Genomic DNA, 15,308 nt, shown 5'->3' on the forward strand with positions numbered 1-15,308 from the left:
GGAAAAGGTGAGAAAAGTTGCTTGATAGCACAGGCAAGGTTCCTGTAGAATAATCCACTTTGCTCTGAAAACTTGAAGGCAGAGTTAGATACCCATTTCACAATGACTGTAACATAATGGCATGTGAAGGTTTTGATCAGTAAAGAAAGAATCCTTTAGAAATTATGGTAATTTTGGAATAAAGTATATGGATTGCTGATACAATAGAAAGAGAAGTGGTAGATCTTGGTAGAGTCAAACTTGGAAGAGTGTTTAAGATTTGATCCCATTCGCAATAAATGGTTCTACGTCCCCTTCCCCATATTTATTTTATAAAGTAAAAAAAGACTGACCCATCCCTATTATAGTTACTATCTCTAAGCCATCTTTCTCTTTTCTGTTTGCACAATTTTCTCTAGTCCCCCTTTCCCTCTTTTTTTTTTTTGTTTGAATAGTCCTTTTTCCTGTTTCCCCAATTTTTACTCTATTACGGTTATGTACTTGTAAGCAATGACAGCAGGGTTGTTCTTAGAGGCTGACTGTGTGTGTGTTTAAAGTGCCTCAGTATAAAGGACTGTTCAGTTCAGCTTCTGTGTGTTAACATGAACATTTAAGCTATTTTGTAAGTAGCAGTGAACCTTGTTACTAGAATGATTATTTTGACTACTGGAAAATTAACAGTAAATTAAACATTATGGAAAGAAACTGTGTATTCAGGGAAAACAAAACAACTGTTAACTATTACAACACACTATGCAAATCTTAGCTTCTGGAGTCATGATAATGTGAGATTTAATTTTTTATAAAATAAACAAAAAATTAACCTGGTCTTAGTCGATAAGTACTGACAAAAGCTGACAGTTAAAGACTCAAAATTGACAATGCCAATAAAAAGGATGCATTTAAAAAGAAACTTTTGAAGATTTTTGAGTAGTTTGGCTTGGCAGTACCGTACTAATCAGAATCAAGGAATTTTGTCTTGATTAATATATCACTAATTAAATATAAGGTGGTAGGGAGATGTTTCCATTGTGAGCTGTTAATTCCAGTAGCCTGAGAAAATGGTATGGCCTAATAAAATATAGCTAGTTGTAATAAAGGAACAGTAAAGAAAAGGGTTCTGGAATTAACTGCAAGTGGCAGGGCTATCATAGCAGTGCAAATAAAATGGCAGATGGCATGAATCTTTAGTAGAGTGGATAAGGGTGTATAAAAAACAGTGCAGTTCTGTCCTTTTGGCAGTTGTTTGAATGATTTCCTAAGGGCTTTTTTGTTCAGGGCCAAGAAATGCAAGAAGTGAGGCAGAGATGTTTCCCAAGCATGGAACAGCTGCCCAGCACAAAGGGATGGAGGCAGCAGTTTGGCTCACCCATAGCCAGCCTGTCGAGCTGCTGTTGCTCATGGTGACATGAATGCTTTTGTGGGGCTGAAGGCTTGTGTAAGCAGTGACGAAAGGTTGTTTGCATGTGATGTAGTTGCTTTCTTTGCTATAAGATGAGGTTTGCTCCTGCACTTTGGATCTTTTTTGGGTAAGAGGAACTTGCTGCCTCAGCTGTGATTTTTTTAAAGCTTTTTAATTGTAAAAGGACAAAAAAGTAACTGTAAATTCTAAATGTTGGATTTCCTGTAAAATCCTTAAGCTTATTTGCAAAATGGTTTTAGACGTAGAAATTGGTACTTTTCAGTATTATGAATAACATTAACATAGCACAGATCTCACTGCTGAGTCTGTACTCCATTGAAAGAAATGAGTAATGGTGATTAGTGGAGAAGGATTGTCTTTACCTCTGCAAATAAAAGGAATTATGTTTTCTAAATAAGACAAAACAAGGTTTTCAGAAAAAAGATCCCTGTTGCAAGAAGCATTCAAAGCATGGGCCTTGTCCAAATTTAAATGCTGCTCAGAAGTATTTTAAACAGAGGGTGAACTAAATAAAATTCAGTGGGCCAAATTGCATAGTTTTATAAGTTGGAAGGAATATTTGTTATATTTTTAGTAAAGAATTAAAACGATTCCATACATAATGTTGAACGCCTTTAAGCATGTTGAAATAAGAATACTCTCTTTCTGTATGTTAGAGATAAAAACCAGTTTTCTGCTGCTATTCAGTCAGTTCTGTAGTATAAGGACTTGCAGGTACTACTTGCCTCTACTATACTGAAATAGTTTGGGCATAATAATTTCATAGAGATTTTATCTTGTTTCATGAGGTGAGTGGAGAATCAGAATTTAACTCAGTTGTGGATGAAGGAAAAAGGTTTTACAGGTAATTTCGTCCCGTTAAGACAATTTACCTCTTTCTTCAGATAATCTGGTGCTTTTTCCTTTGCATTAATGCATTTGTTTCTCTGAATTTTCATGCTTGTAGCTGTCGGTCACTGATGTGACACTGTATTTCTGTAGCAGGGCAGATTTGTAACTGCGTGGCTCAGATATCAGAGCTCTCTTGTGAATTGTTTGAGCAGCTTATGCTTTGCTTCCTTTCAGGAAACTAAGTGCATCATTTTTGTAGGAAGTTCGGTCTTCACCAGGCACGGAGAGCAATCTGACTTTTGCACTGCTCTAAGGGATATGTGAATGAGCAGCAGACAAAAACTCATTTAGCAGCTTTTGGTTGGTTTTTTTTACTATATTGAATTCATGCAATGCAGGTCATGTATGAAAGCTTGGCCAGGATGGGTGGGTTTGTCCAGCTGAGTCAGAAAGAGGACTTCCTGTGTCATTTTGGTAGAATACAGTAAATAAGAAGTAAGTAAAAAACACTTTCCTGTGTCCTAAGTCTTGGTGACAATGATTAGGTGTTAAGCACATTCAGCTTTGAATTGAACACACTAATCCCTTAGCTGATAAATTTTTGCACTCTGATATAAAACATTCCCTTTCTCTTCAGTATATGAAGCTACTGTTTCTGTGTAAAACTGCCTGTGGGGTGGGGAAGGGACAGGGCAGTGAGCTCTGATGCAGAGATGCAGCCTTCAGTCCATGGTTCCTTGCAATTTTGAATTTAAATAAGGAAAAAAAAAGAGAATTTAGGTTTTTTAAGGACTCTGATAAGAAGACTTTGAAGGTGTATTCTCAAGAATCTGTACAGCTTGCACAAAAACATTTCAGGTGAGATTGTAACATATCTCTTCAAGGCATGCCAAAACAGTTTGAAAACAGGAAAAGGAGCTCTCATTTCATCTTAATGCCAAACTGGTGCATTGGTGGCATAAAGCAGCCCAAGACCCAGTTTATGATAGCTTTGCCTGGACTTCATGTGTGTGCCCAAAGTCCTTTGGTGACCTGGGATCTCTGCAGTGCTTTGGGATGGGAGAGCCCCATTCATCCCACTCATGGGCATAGCAGCCAGGTGGATCGGTGACAGGACTCCTGCCACCATCGCCTAGACCCTGTTAGCTATGAGGGAATTCCCTTAGCTGAAGGACACTCAGAGAGTAACCCTTCTCAGTGTGTTTAATGTTACTGGTGCAGATGCATGTTGCTTCTCTTTCTGATCATCCTCTGCTTTTTCAGGATGGGAAAATAGCTGGACACTTGCTTCACTCTCTGCTACTTTTCCACATCTTTTTTCTCCTACTGACAATCACTCTATGAGCTATCCTGTCTCTAGTAATGACAAGCTGGGTCATGAAGAGTTATTGTTATGGACATGAAGTCCTCACCCTGTTTTCTGACATGGAATTTCCATTTTCCATCATGCTGCTATTGCTGAATGTGGCTGATTTTTGGCTTAGGCTTCAGGAGCCTCTCTGACCTCCAGCAGAAGGGGAACTATTGCGTCAGTGTGAGATCACTGTATAAGTACAATGTGTTTATTTTATTTCATTGTTTATCAACTAATAATTTCTTATTTAATCCTTTTGTAAAAATTAAGAAAATACTTCTGCTTGAATGGGATTTTACTTGTTGGGTTTTTTTTTTTGTTGTTTCTTCTTCTCTACTCTTTTCTGCCCTCACAGACTGAAAGTGTCTCAGCTCACTGGGGGGATTTTTTTTTCTCTTTCTGTCTCCTTCCCCTCCAGTGCTGTCTTCTTCTGGGTGGTTTCTGTCTGCTCTTTTTTCTTTTGATGTTTTTGCCCTACTCTTGTTTTAATAATGTAAAATCCCAAGTTTTAGCCTGTTCCTTGTGGTTACTGCCCATTTGCTTCTCCTGTTCAATTTTCCTTGAAGCTGTGCTTTCTGTCTTTCTTTCTTTGGTTTTCCAATACTTGATGTCAGTGGATGCCAAACTTAGCATCAGCTCTAGGTTGCAAGAAAGAATACTAGAGAGAAAACAAGTGCAGCAAAGGGATCAGAAACTCAGTTATCAATGTATGTATTACTACTTTTGTACTGATATTCTGTATTTTCCTGCTACCTTTTTATATTACCCACTCTTTGTTGCTGTCATTCTGGTTTTATTCCTTTTTTTTTTAACTTATTTTATTTCTACATCTTATTAGTTTTGTTAATAGTAGCTATTGGTTATTACTTAGAATTATAGAGATGACAAAAGACAGAGCACTGAGAACAGGTGATCAGATTCACACTTAAGGTTGAACACTTTTTGGAATCTTCTGTGAGTGGAGGACTAGAAATCAAGAGAGCAGTGAACCCGAAGGGAAATGCTTGTTCCAGCATTTCCTTTTATGTTCTTTTAAAAAACAAGTAGAGCCAGTGTTTATGTATATTTGTATGAGTTTAACTGAACACTGCAATCTCATCATCTGAAAACTCAGGGTATATGGTCAGTGGGGAATGAATCTGACCTTTGAGTATTTTCTGACTCAGAGGCAAGCAGTGAACTGGTTAGGCTGAGAAGCTATTTGAATCACCATCCGATGTTCTTTACTGCAGTGAAACAGTGTCTGTTTTGTTAGTGGTGGCTGGGGTTTTGAGGAAGGGAGCAGGAGGTGCTGGGGCTAAGAGGACATGCTGGTGCACTTGCACATGTTAAGGCTGTTAATGACATTGAGGTTATCTCTCCTGCCTGGTACATCCTGCTGTGCTGCTTATGAGGCAGTACCCAGCAAGCGATATCCTGTTGTTTGTAGCTTCTCTTTGATGTTTTGTTATTTGATTTGGGAACCAGTAACACAATGGTGAGGGGCATCAAAACTGCTCCAAATATCTGACTTAATGTCTTAAATTCCATGGGAGACCAGTGTGTCTTTATGCAATAGTATAACCATATGTTGTAATAGGTACTAATTGCATAACTGCTGTAATTGTCATGCCAGCAGCTTGGATTACCTTTTTTACATCTAGTGGTTAATTAACCTTCCTTTGAAAATCAGAGCTCCAGAAGCAAAGCATTCTGTTACTCAGTGAGATGTGATTGTATTGGATTTGCACCCCTTTGTATCCTTTACTGTTTGGGGGACTGTCTTCACTTTATTAAATTAATGATTATATATGTTATAGATCAAATTCAGCACTTTAGAAATTAACAAAAAAATCTCTGATTCTTAATGTGTTTATCATTTTGTTCTCAGAGCCAACTTTTACAAGCCACTGTACACTATAAAGCAAGATTTAACAAAAAAAAATCAAGTAGATTAAGATGCCTCTTAATAAGCTACCTGTGTAGAAAACATGTAGAAATACCTAAGCATTTCACCTTAAATTAAAAAAAAAAAAATCAGCTTCAGTAGTAATTAATGGTGTAAACCAACATAAATACGCCAGTGGAATGTTGGAATGGTGACCGTGAGTTAATCTGTCGTTGCATATCTCTGTGCAATGATCACCACTGCTGTGGTTAGTTGTAATGCTATAAGAGATAAGGGCAAATATACTGCTTTTTTTTTTTTTTTTTCCAGTCCTCTAGCAGAATGTATAAGGAGAAAAAAGGGTAGATAAATTTGCAAGCAGAAAGCTTGTGGTAAAATTTCCCACTTCTGAATGCAGCTTTATATAGAAATTTATTTCCCAGATGTCTGTTACCCATAATGTTCTATTTTGTGTTTGGCTCTTTTCTTGGATTTTTCATGGTGAGCTGCTACAGTTTGTTCTCAAGACCTGAAAACTGTATCCTAGAGTAAGGGCTATACTGCACTTTATGTAGATGTGGCTTAAAAATCATTGCATTATGTGAAACATCTTTATTTCTAATTATACTGTGATCTAGCAAGAATTTCCAAATCATCCGCAAAGTTTATCATAGATGCCAATATTTGCAGTATCGCAAAAAACATTGCTAATGATGGCAAGATTTGTGTATGATAAAGAGGGAGAATTCACTGATAATCTAATGGTAATTAGAAGACAAAAGGATATTTGGATTTTGAGATAATTGTTAAAAGATAGGTAATTAAAAATGTTAAGCATTTGTTCACTTCAGCAATGATTAAAAATTTGCTGTTGATAATCATGAAGAAAAATCAGCAGGCATCTCTTCCTTTTGCAAAAGCATGTCAGGAAAGAGGATTTGTAAATAGAGAAATTCGCTCCACATTTTCATTAGGAATGCCTATCAACTTTGTAAACCTCTGGCTACCAGCGCTTTTCATGCTTCACTGTGGTAACTGCTTCTTTCTGGGTATGTCAAAGACATCTTTATACAATTCGTGCAACCCTTCAAACAGCGTGTAAGGTCCTGCGGTGCTTCCAAAGGAAGGCACTGCAGGTGTCTTTGCACAGATTTAAGAGTAGTCTTGGCACCTTTTTGTGCACTTGCATTGCCTTCTCAACCCATAAACATACACGAATACAGGCGTTTGCCACCTGCATCAGCCCTTCACCAACTGAGAGCTGACGGGATAAAATGTCTTTTCCCTTTGTCCCCTGCCAGGCCCCTGTTATAGCCAGTGTTCTCTGAATGTGTTCTCAGACGTATTTTAACAAAGTGTTCTCAGTGTGGGTCCTGTGAAACTCGTACCAGTAATTTTACTACAGTATTTTCATTACAAAGGACATCCTGTTTCATAATAATATATTCATTTTGAAGGTGTCCTCATGTCTTACAAGAAGCAATTCTAAAAAGGTGGCTGATGCTGTTAGTTGGTACTTTGTTTTCCTTGTAAAGTCAGCATGGTATAAAAAATTCAGTGTAAAAAATTGATTTTAAAAGATAGATTGTACCTTGATGGTACCTTGTTATTTAGTTAATGTATGCCTTCTCTGATATAGAAGCTGCAGTATATGCTATTTATGTCCTAGAAAATCTTCAAAAATAATTGCTGACAAAAGCCACTTCACAGGTTGACTCAGAGGTACATCTTGTAATCTGAATGTTAATATTCTGGATAGCTAGGCAGAGCAAACTATTGATGTAGCTTGACGATCACATAGAGACTAGTCAGGATTTTGGTTAGAAAAGTGGGGAGGGAAATAGATTGAGATATTTGAGTTCTCCCAGCTTCACTGAAATTTTATGCTTATTGAGTGTATGAATGCATACGATTTGTAGTACTTTTGAAAAGGTAAGATCTTTTGCTAGTCAGTTGGAAGTGTCGCCTTTTATATCTCAGAAATTGATATCTTTTCCAGAAGCAATTTGGAATCACCTTAATTTTACTCTAGAATCCAGGCAGCGCCTGGTTTTACTGTGCAATCCATGACTGTCATTTGTGTTCTTTTTCGCCTCAAGCTTAGGTTGGTGTTACGAAGAAGCACTGATAAAAAACAGAGGCCTGATTTCTACTTGCCTTGCACGTGGTCTGCTCTGTGTGATCCATACAGAGGGAGTAGGAGCAGCTACCACTGAGATCAAACAATTTCCCCAGGTCAAATTAGCATGTAGATCTTGGCTTTCAACATTAATGGACCCAAACAGGACCTCTGTGTTTCCTAAAAAGAGCTCACACCCTTATTGTGGTTTCAGCTGTTTTGGGAGGCAGAGGAGGTTTGAGGATATTTTCAAATTAAATGATACTTTGAATTTTTTCAATATTTGAAAATACCAAAGGTTGTATTTTATTTTATTTTTTTTTACACCCAGGAGTTGTGCATTTTATTCTTCCCGAGTCCACCTGCAAAAACATTGCTTCTGTGGCCTGATCTGGTGTGATAAACTATTGTGTCATAAGTGAAGAAAAACAGTGTTTTTACCTCTCTGGGTGTACAGTCAGATGACTCAGGTTGTAAACTGGAAAGTATTTTTTCCACTGGTGGCATTAGCCACACTAGCAAGCTCCATGGGCATCTGTTTCAGCTGCCTTGGATTTGCTTTTCATGTGATTAAGCTACTAATTAGCTGTCTCAATTCTTCTCTCCCTCCTGATGTTTTCTTTTGATTCACTTTGATTCTGAGGAGTCAGTATTGTATGTATGTTTGTTTTTGTGTTTTGTATAGAATCCCTAATGATAGCTTAGACTGTACTCTTTTGGTTGAGAGTTTCCATGTGTTGACATACATTTTTCTATTAAATGCCTGCATCAGGATTTTTCTCCTAAGAATAGCTTTTGAAAGGTGTAAATAATGTATTGTCAATGTGGATACGTATGTCCATATTCATTTTAACTGTGCTAAGAATTTTACAGTCTGAACGGGAATGTGCAGAGTTACTTCAAAACCATCAAGTAAATATTTGGTACTCAGATATTTTTTCACCAGATAGTAACCTCACAATTAAATTATGATGTAAAGTCAGTTAAATAATAGCAAAAGTTATTGTATTAAGGCCCACTTTGCAAGGAAACCAATGACAGGGAAGCAGTGAAACACGCTAATAGATTATATGCTATAGCAATATATTGCTTTTTTATTGCTTTTCCACAGGCAGCAGATTCATGTACAGTTATTACTAGCTACATTATCTGCTAGTTTTCTATCAAAAAAGATTCAGTCTATTGAATCATTAATCCAATATTTATCATTCTTATTGAAAATCCACTAGTGTTAGCACTGTATAAAATATTGACTTAAATCTACTGGTTTTGCTAAAGATTAAAAACATATTAACCTAAAAAGCACAGTATTTCTTAGGACATTTGAAACTATTCATTGTGGATGTTTGAAATGGCAATTTTTCTGTGTTGCATGAGGAATGATTTTTTTTTTTTTTAAATCTCTAACATATAGTAAGTGACCAGTGCCATCCTGATTTAAAGATGCTGAATGTTCATCCAACTCATATTTTAAATTTTGATGTGTATTGCCTTAGTTACTGAATATCAAGAATAAATTTTTTGCTCATACATAGAGTATAAAATGGGATCTTTTGTAGCAGCACACGGCCTGTTTAGAATGATATAACAGGCGCTGAATGTTCACATATCAAACAAAATGCCATCTTTCTGTAGAAAAGAGGTGTCAAAAAGTTTCTTTGTACCTTTAACGCATGTGATTATGTAGTACAAAATGCAGAGTTTGTAAAATTTCTTGAATATACAGGCAAAAAATGAATAATTCAAAACAACTCATAAGTTCTACATTCTATTGTATCTTTTATAACGCAGGCAGAAGATAGCATTGTGTTCCCAGTAGAGCTGAATTTGCACAAGTTACACCTCGGAAAATGCCAGATGGTCTATGGTCTACTTTTGAGAGCTGTCACATATGTAAAGATTTGAAAAAAGAAAGACAGCTGAATGAGAGCAGTGGATCATTAAAGAGAGAGTGAGAGTCCCTGGGTATCACTGTGTTTTAAGAATCATTGTGTCGTTCCCCATATTACACCTTTTTTTTTTTTAAGACATACACAACCTTTAAAAAATAAGGTAAAAATATTTCTGTTTTAAACTGAGTGGTTGTGGCTTAATCTTATAACTGTCAATTGCTTTTGTTCTTTATGCTAGAATGCAGTCATATGGTTCCTAATTGGTTTCAAGTGTGTTTTAACCATAAGATTCAAGTCTCCCTAGTGCAAAATTATCAATAAAGTTAAAATAAATTTAAATTGAGATAACTAATCCATTTGGGGTTTTATTCCATTTCGATTTGACCCGCATATCACATGTGAATACTGTAAAGCCAGTCAGCTAAAAAGTTGTATGTTAATGCTAAAAGACTGAAGTAAGAGTACTTTGGGAACAGGATTATTTAATAAAAGGATTAAAAAAAAATCCTCACCAAAACACCAAAAATGTCTCCCAAACCTTTAGTAAAAATAATAATAAAAGCCTACATCTGTTTAGGTTCCCTAAGACTTCCCATTCACCCACAGTTGGACAGAAACGCGCCTAATTTTGGAGACTGTATTTTGGATAATTTGTCACATAACTGTATTATAGCAAAGCACCAAAAATACACAAACAGTTGTAAGCTGTCACCACCAAATTAGCTGGCTTGGAAAAGGTCATAACTGTCAGTTTCAGAAACTTATGTCCAGACATGCAGAATTTTTAGTATGAGCTATTGTTTTTATTTACTGAGGAAGGTTAATCCCTCCCCAGTAATGCCAGGTTATTGGTATAACTGCACCACTCCACAGCTGGGAATCAGGCAGTGCAGTGTGAGGAAACATCATTTCATGGAATGTGAGAAGAACTGTTCTAAATAGTACATTTTACATTTGAATGGGGTAATGAAAAAAAAGCTATAGGGAACTATGAGTATGAACACTGAATTTCAGAGAGCAAAATTTTTATTCCTGATGTTGACAAAGAATTATTTTTTGACTGAGGTTAAGTCTACATTGACTATTTTTAAAATGGAATGAAAACCTTTTTAATTTTAATAAAATTGGTTGTGCACATAAGTGGAAAGGACCTACACAAAGGGTTCCTGAATAGTATTCTTTTAATGAATCCTATTCAGGTAAGTGAAAACTCCCTGAAAATCTGCTTTGGGTCCTTTATAAAAGTCTGGAAAAGTGAACAGAATATATACTACAAATCAAATTCCAAAGTGAAGAAAGTGCCTTGCTTATGCTTCTCTTTGTGAGTTCTGCAAACACTAATGCAAAAGTGGAAGGAAGAGCAGTTTCAGTTTTGGCAATGAAAAACTTTTTGTGCAACGGTTAGTTGTTCAGGTGTCAGCGTTGTGCTCCTGCTTGGTTAGATGGAGGTTCATGAGCAATTACTTCTGGTAATGGATGGGAGTAATCTTTGTCTTCCTTGCAACATCTTTGGAAAGATTAAGCCAAAAATGTTTTTCCCAGCCCTTCCTTTCTTTCCTGCAACACAAGATTATCACTTTTATAAAGTTCTATCAGGGTTACTCTGACCTAAATAGATGTGTTTAGTCTAGAGTATCTTCTTAAAATCCTAGTTCATATTTAAACTATTATGAAGAGTATCTCTTTTTTGTCTGTCAATGCAACCAGGACTTAAAGTTTAAGATTCATATGAAGATTAATCTAGACAAGTTTGTGATAGTTGGAGGAAGCAGCCTGAGAATGGTGTCAGTGTCCTTGGTAAAAGGGAAGCATTTAGAGTTTGAAGGCAAAATCAGGACTCAGAGTCTTTTTAAAGACCATGTTGGTATGCATGTCCCAGTAATATTTGTTAAAAAGTTTTGTAACTTTTACCTGAAGTGATCAGTGGAGATGTTTCTTTTAGAAGGAGGCAAGTATAGTTATCTTTACATATTGTTATCTTGGACACAGTGTAACATACATTCAAAGCTATACTGTAAAATCATCTGAAAATGGATGCTAATCATTTGAAAAGAGAATGAACTGCAGCATTGTTTTTCTTTACTGCTGGCACTGTTCAGTCTCTCTTCATCTGGGTGGTCAGTAGTATCTGTACTTCTTCCTTGACATTAGATTTATAAATAGTTGAAGATTGGGCTGTCTGAAAAGACTATGTCCAAGCATGATGCAGTGGTGATTAAGAGAGGTGATTGGGCTGAGCCTTTGATTATGAAATATTATTGTGTTACTATGTGCATAGTTTAATTAGTTTTCAAAGTCTGGTTTTTTTTCTTTTTTTTCTAAATATGAATCTTCAAGTTGGATCCTGCATCTTTTCTTTAGATACGTGCTTTAAATATATAATGTTTTTCCATTCTCCTTTATGATACAGTACCTCAACAAAGAATGGTTAAGTTTCATGCCCTCTCTTTAAAATGGGGTTATATACTCTTGGAGTCTTAGCCAGGCTACTGCAGATTCCTGCTTTGACTGGTTTTGTACTTTTTTCCTTTGACCATTTCAGTTTGTTGCCATTAAGAGCCCTAACTGGCCCATTAATGCAATTTTAAAAATTGTCATTCTGAATTGAGCTGTGGCTTGCCACAGCTGTGTGGTGTTTGAATGTGTGTTTCTTCTGGTCACTGATTCACCTCTTCCACAAAACCAGATTTTGATTTGCTCTGTTCTTCCCAGCAATCCATGAGAGGCTTTTTAGTGGGGCCTGTTGCAGTAGAACAAGGAGTGATGGTTCTAAGCTAAAAGGAGGAGATTCATGCTGGATGCAAGGAATAAAATTCTTTAAAATGAGGGTGGTAAAATACTGGAACAGGTTGCCCAGAGAGGTGGGGGATGTGCCATCCCTGGAGACATCCAAAACCAGGCTGGATGTGGTTCTGAGCAGCTGATCTATTGAAGATGTCCCTACTCACTGCAGGGGGTTGGACTAGATGACCTTTGAAGGTCCCTTCCAAAAGAAACTATTCTATGATTCTATGATTCAACACCTTTTTCTCTCATTCTCTTGCATTTCCCCCATTCTTTCTTTGTCTTCCCTAAAGGAAATTTATCTCAGTTTTGCTACTTTTTCTCCTATTCTTGATTTTTTCCCTCTTCAAATTGCTTGCCTTATTCTCCCTGTGTAATTCACAGATTCTTGCAAACCTTCTGTGTGGTGCTGAATTTAAATTAACCCTTTCTTTCTTTTATTTTAAGCACAACCTCAACGCTTGCCTCAGCCGAATACTTCAGCACTGGAAAGGGGTGAGGAAGAAAGTGGCAAAATCCAAAACGGCCACGCGGGTCTGAGTAATGGAAGTGGAATTCACAATGGGATCAAGCACGTGCCTGCAGACAACAGAAAACATTCGGCTCCTGTTTCAGAAAAAATGCACAGAAAAATTCAGTCCACCTTGTCTGTCAACAGCAGTGGCAGCAAAAAAAGTAAAATAAGCTCTGCGTTTTCTCAAAAGCCGGGTACTTCACCTGAAGGTAAGCAGGAACTCTTATTAAAAAAAAACCAAAACGAATAAAAACTAGCCAAACCCTGTTCTCACTAATAGTTACACAATCAACCAAAAATCATTGAAGAGCATGACTCATGCTCCAGAAGCAAATAGAAATCATTATGATAAAATACAAGTTATGTCCCCAAAGGAAAATATTTGAAGGAATTTGAAGCAATGGGAGATTTCTTGCTTTCAAACATTTGGCCAACATCGCCTCATAATGTTTTGATCACTTTAGTTAGAATCCTGAACTGTTAGAAACTCTTGTCAACATTGTCACGCATACACCAGAAAAACAGGTTAAAGCACTAGTTCAAAGCATAGGAAATGTTTAAATCCAGTCATGGCAGGCTCCATGAGGGCAGAGTTTACTTTTGAAAATGTTATGTTAGCAGGTATTCTGACTAGCCGTGGGGTCTGAACACTAGGTTTGGACCTGTGCTTCAGTGTTTTACATGCCTTATGCTGTATTTGGGCAGTAGATAATTTGCCTGAAAGAGCTTTTTACTCCACATGCACAACTTAAATAAGCAAAAATAATTTCCTTTCATGCAAAGAGTTGTGGTCAACGGCTCAGTGTCCAGCTGGAGACCAGTAACAAGTGGTGTCCTCAGGGATCGGTGTTGGGACCGGTCTTTGTCACTGACATAGACAGTGGGATTGAGTGTGCCCTCAGCAAGTTTGCTGATGATACCAAGCTGTGTGGTTCGGTTGATACGCTGGAGGGAAGGAATGCCATCCAGAGGGACCTCGACATGCTTGTGAGGTGGGCTGATGCCAACTTTACGAAGTTTAACCATGCCAAGTGCAAGGTCCTACACCTGGGTTGGAGCAATCCCAGGCACAGGTACAGGTTGGGCAAAGATGAGATTGAGAGCAGCCCTGCAGAGAAGGACTTAGGGGTGTTGGTCACTGAGAAAATGAACATGAGCCGGCTTCAGTGTGTGCTCCCAGCCCAGAAAGCCAACCGTATCCTGGGCTGCATCAAAAGGAGCGTGACCAGCAGGTCGAAGGAGGTGATCCTGCCCCCCTACTCTGCTCTCGTGAGATCTCACTTGGAGTATTGTGTGCAGTTCTGGTGTTCTCAACATAAAAAGGACATGGAACTGTTGGAACAAGTCCAGAGAAGGGCCACAAGGATGATCAGGGGACTGGAGGACCTCCTGTATGAAGATAGGCTGAGGAAGTTGGAGCTCTTGAGCCTGGAGAAGAGAAGGCTGCATGGAGACTTCATAGCAGCCTTCCAGTATCTGAAGGGGGGCTTATAAGGACACTGGAGAGGGACTATTCATTAGAGACTGTAGTGATAGGACAAGGGGTAATTGGGTTAAAACTCAAACAGGGGAAGTTTAGATTGGATATAAGGAAGAAATTCTTTACTGTAAGGGTGGAGAGCACTGGAATGGGTTGCCCAGGGAAGTTGTGAATTCTCCATCCCTGGCGGTGTTCAAGGCTAGGTTGGACGACGAAGCCTTGGGTGGTATGATTTAGTGTGAGGTGTCTCTGCCCATGGCAGGGGGGTTGGAACTAGATGATCTTAAGGTCCTTTCCAACCCTAACTATTCTATGATTCTATGTTTTAGCTGTGTGTGTTTTCATTGCTTGCAGTTACCATAATGGTCCCAGAGTTACTGAGCCTCCCCTCAATCTTCCCATTAATGCTAATACACTGAATGGGCTTTGCTCCTGTGTGTCACAAGAAATGTGCAGAGGCTTTATGAATTTTATTGGTTTGAGGCAGGCATAGATGCAACTGCTTAAAAAAAAACCTCTGGGAGGTGGGTACTGACACAGTTTCTTAGAGAACTGGGAGATGGTATTGTTCTGTGAAACAGGGAGGATTCTTTGCCTAGATGAAAAGGAAGAAGGGTCATGACTGCACATGGTGGCCTGAATGAAGTCTACTGATGACAGTGGAGTGACTTATTTTGACTTCAACTACTTCAGTCAAACCTACTCAGTGAATTTATGTAGTAATATCAAGAACAGCTTCACTCAGACTGTGCTATGGGCTGGTCCTCCTTGCTGTGGTTTATTTTTGTATCTTCAAGAGCCTACTGTTATTTTTCTGTTGCACTTGCAGCCCTCTAACATTTCTTTCCAAAATCAAAACTTCATACATCCTATATTCCCCTTATCTCTTTCTGTTATGTGAAAACCGGTTCGCCCTCCAGCCTCTAGATATTTTTGTTACATATTACTCCTTCATGCCGTATCAAAAAACTGTAAGTGAAGAGACCTAGATCTGCTGACAGGACTGGTACAAAGTGCAGGCCTCTGAATTTAAGAAATTCAGCCTCCGAAAAAAATATTAAAGAG

At 37.9% G+C, this 15,308-nt stretch overlaps 1 protein-coding gene across 5 annotated transcripts in view; it reads left to right on the forward strand.

Annotated features, from left to right (window-relative positions):
* Positions 1 to 15,308, forward strand: part of MDFIC (MyoD family inhibitor domain containing) — a 52,990-nt gene that overhangs the window by 22,594 nt on the left and 15,088 nt on the right. For all 5 annotated transcript variants that reach the window (XM_062609602.1, XM_062609598.1, XM_062609601.1 and 2 more), the window contains one exon: positions 12,697 to 12,972. In XM_062609602.1, coding sequence (XP_062465586.1) covers positions 12,697 to 12,972 — 276 coding nt within the window. The remainder of the gene's footprint in view (positions 1 to 12,696; positions 12,973 to 15,308) is intronic.

This window comes from Pezoporus occidentalis, unplaced genomic scaffold (genome assembly GCF_034315485.1).
Source record: "Pezoporus occidentalis ecotype Australia unplaced genomic scaffold, CSIRO_AGI_Poc_V1 ctg14, whole genome shotgun sequence".
In the NCBI taxonomy this organism is placed as follows: Eukaryota; Metazoa; Chordata; class Aves; order Psittaciformes; family Psittacidae; genus Pezoporus; species Pezoporus occidentalis.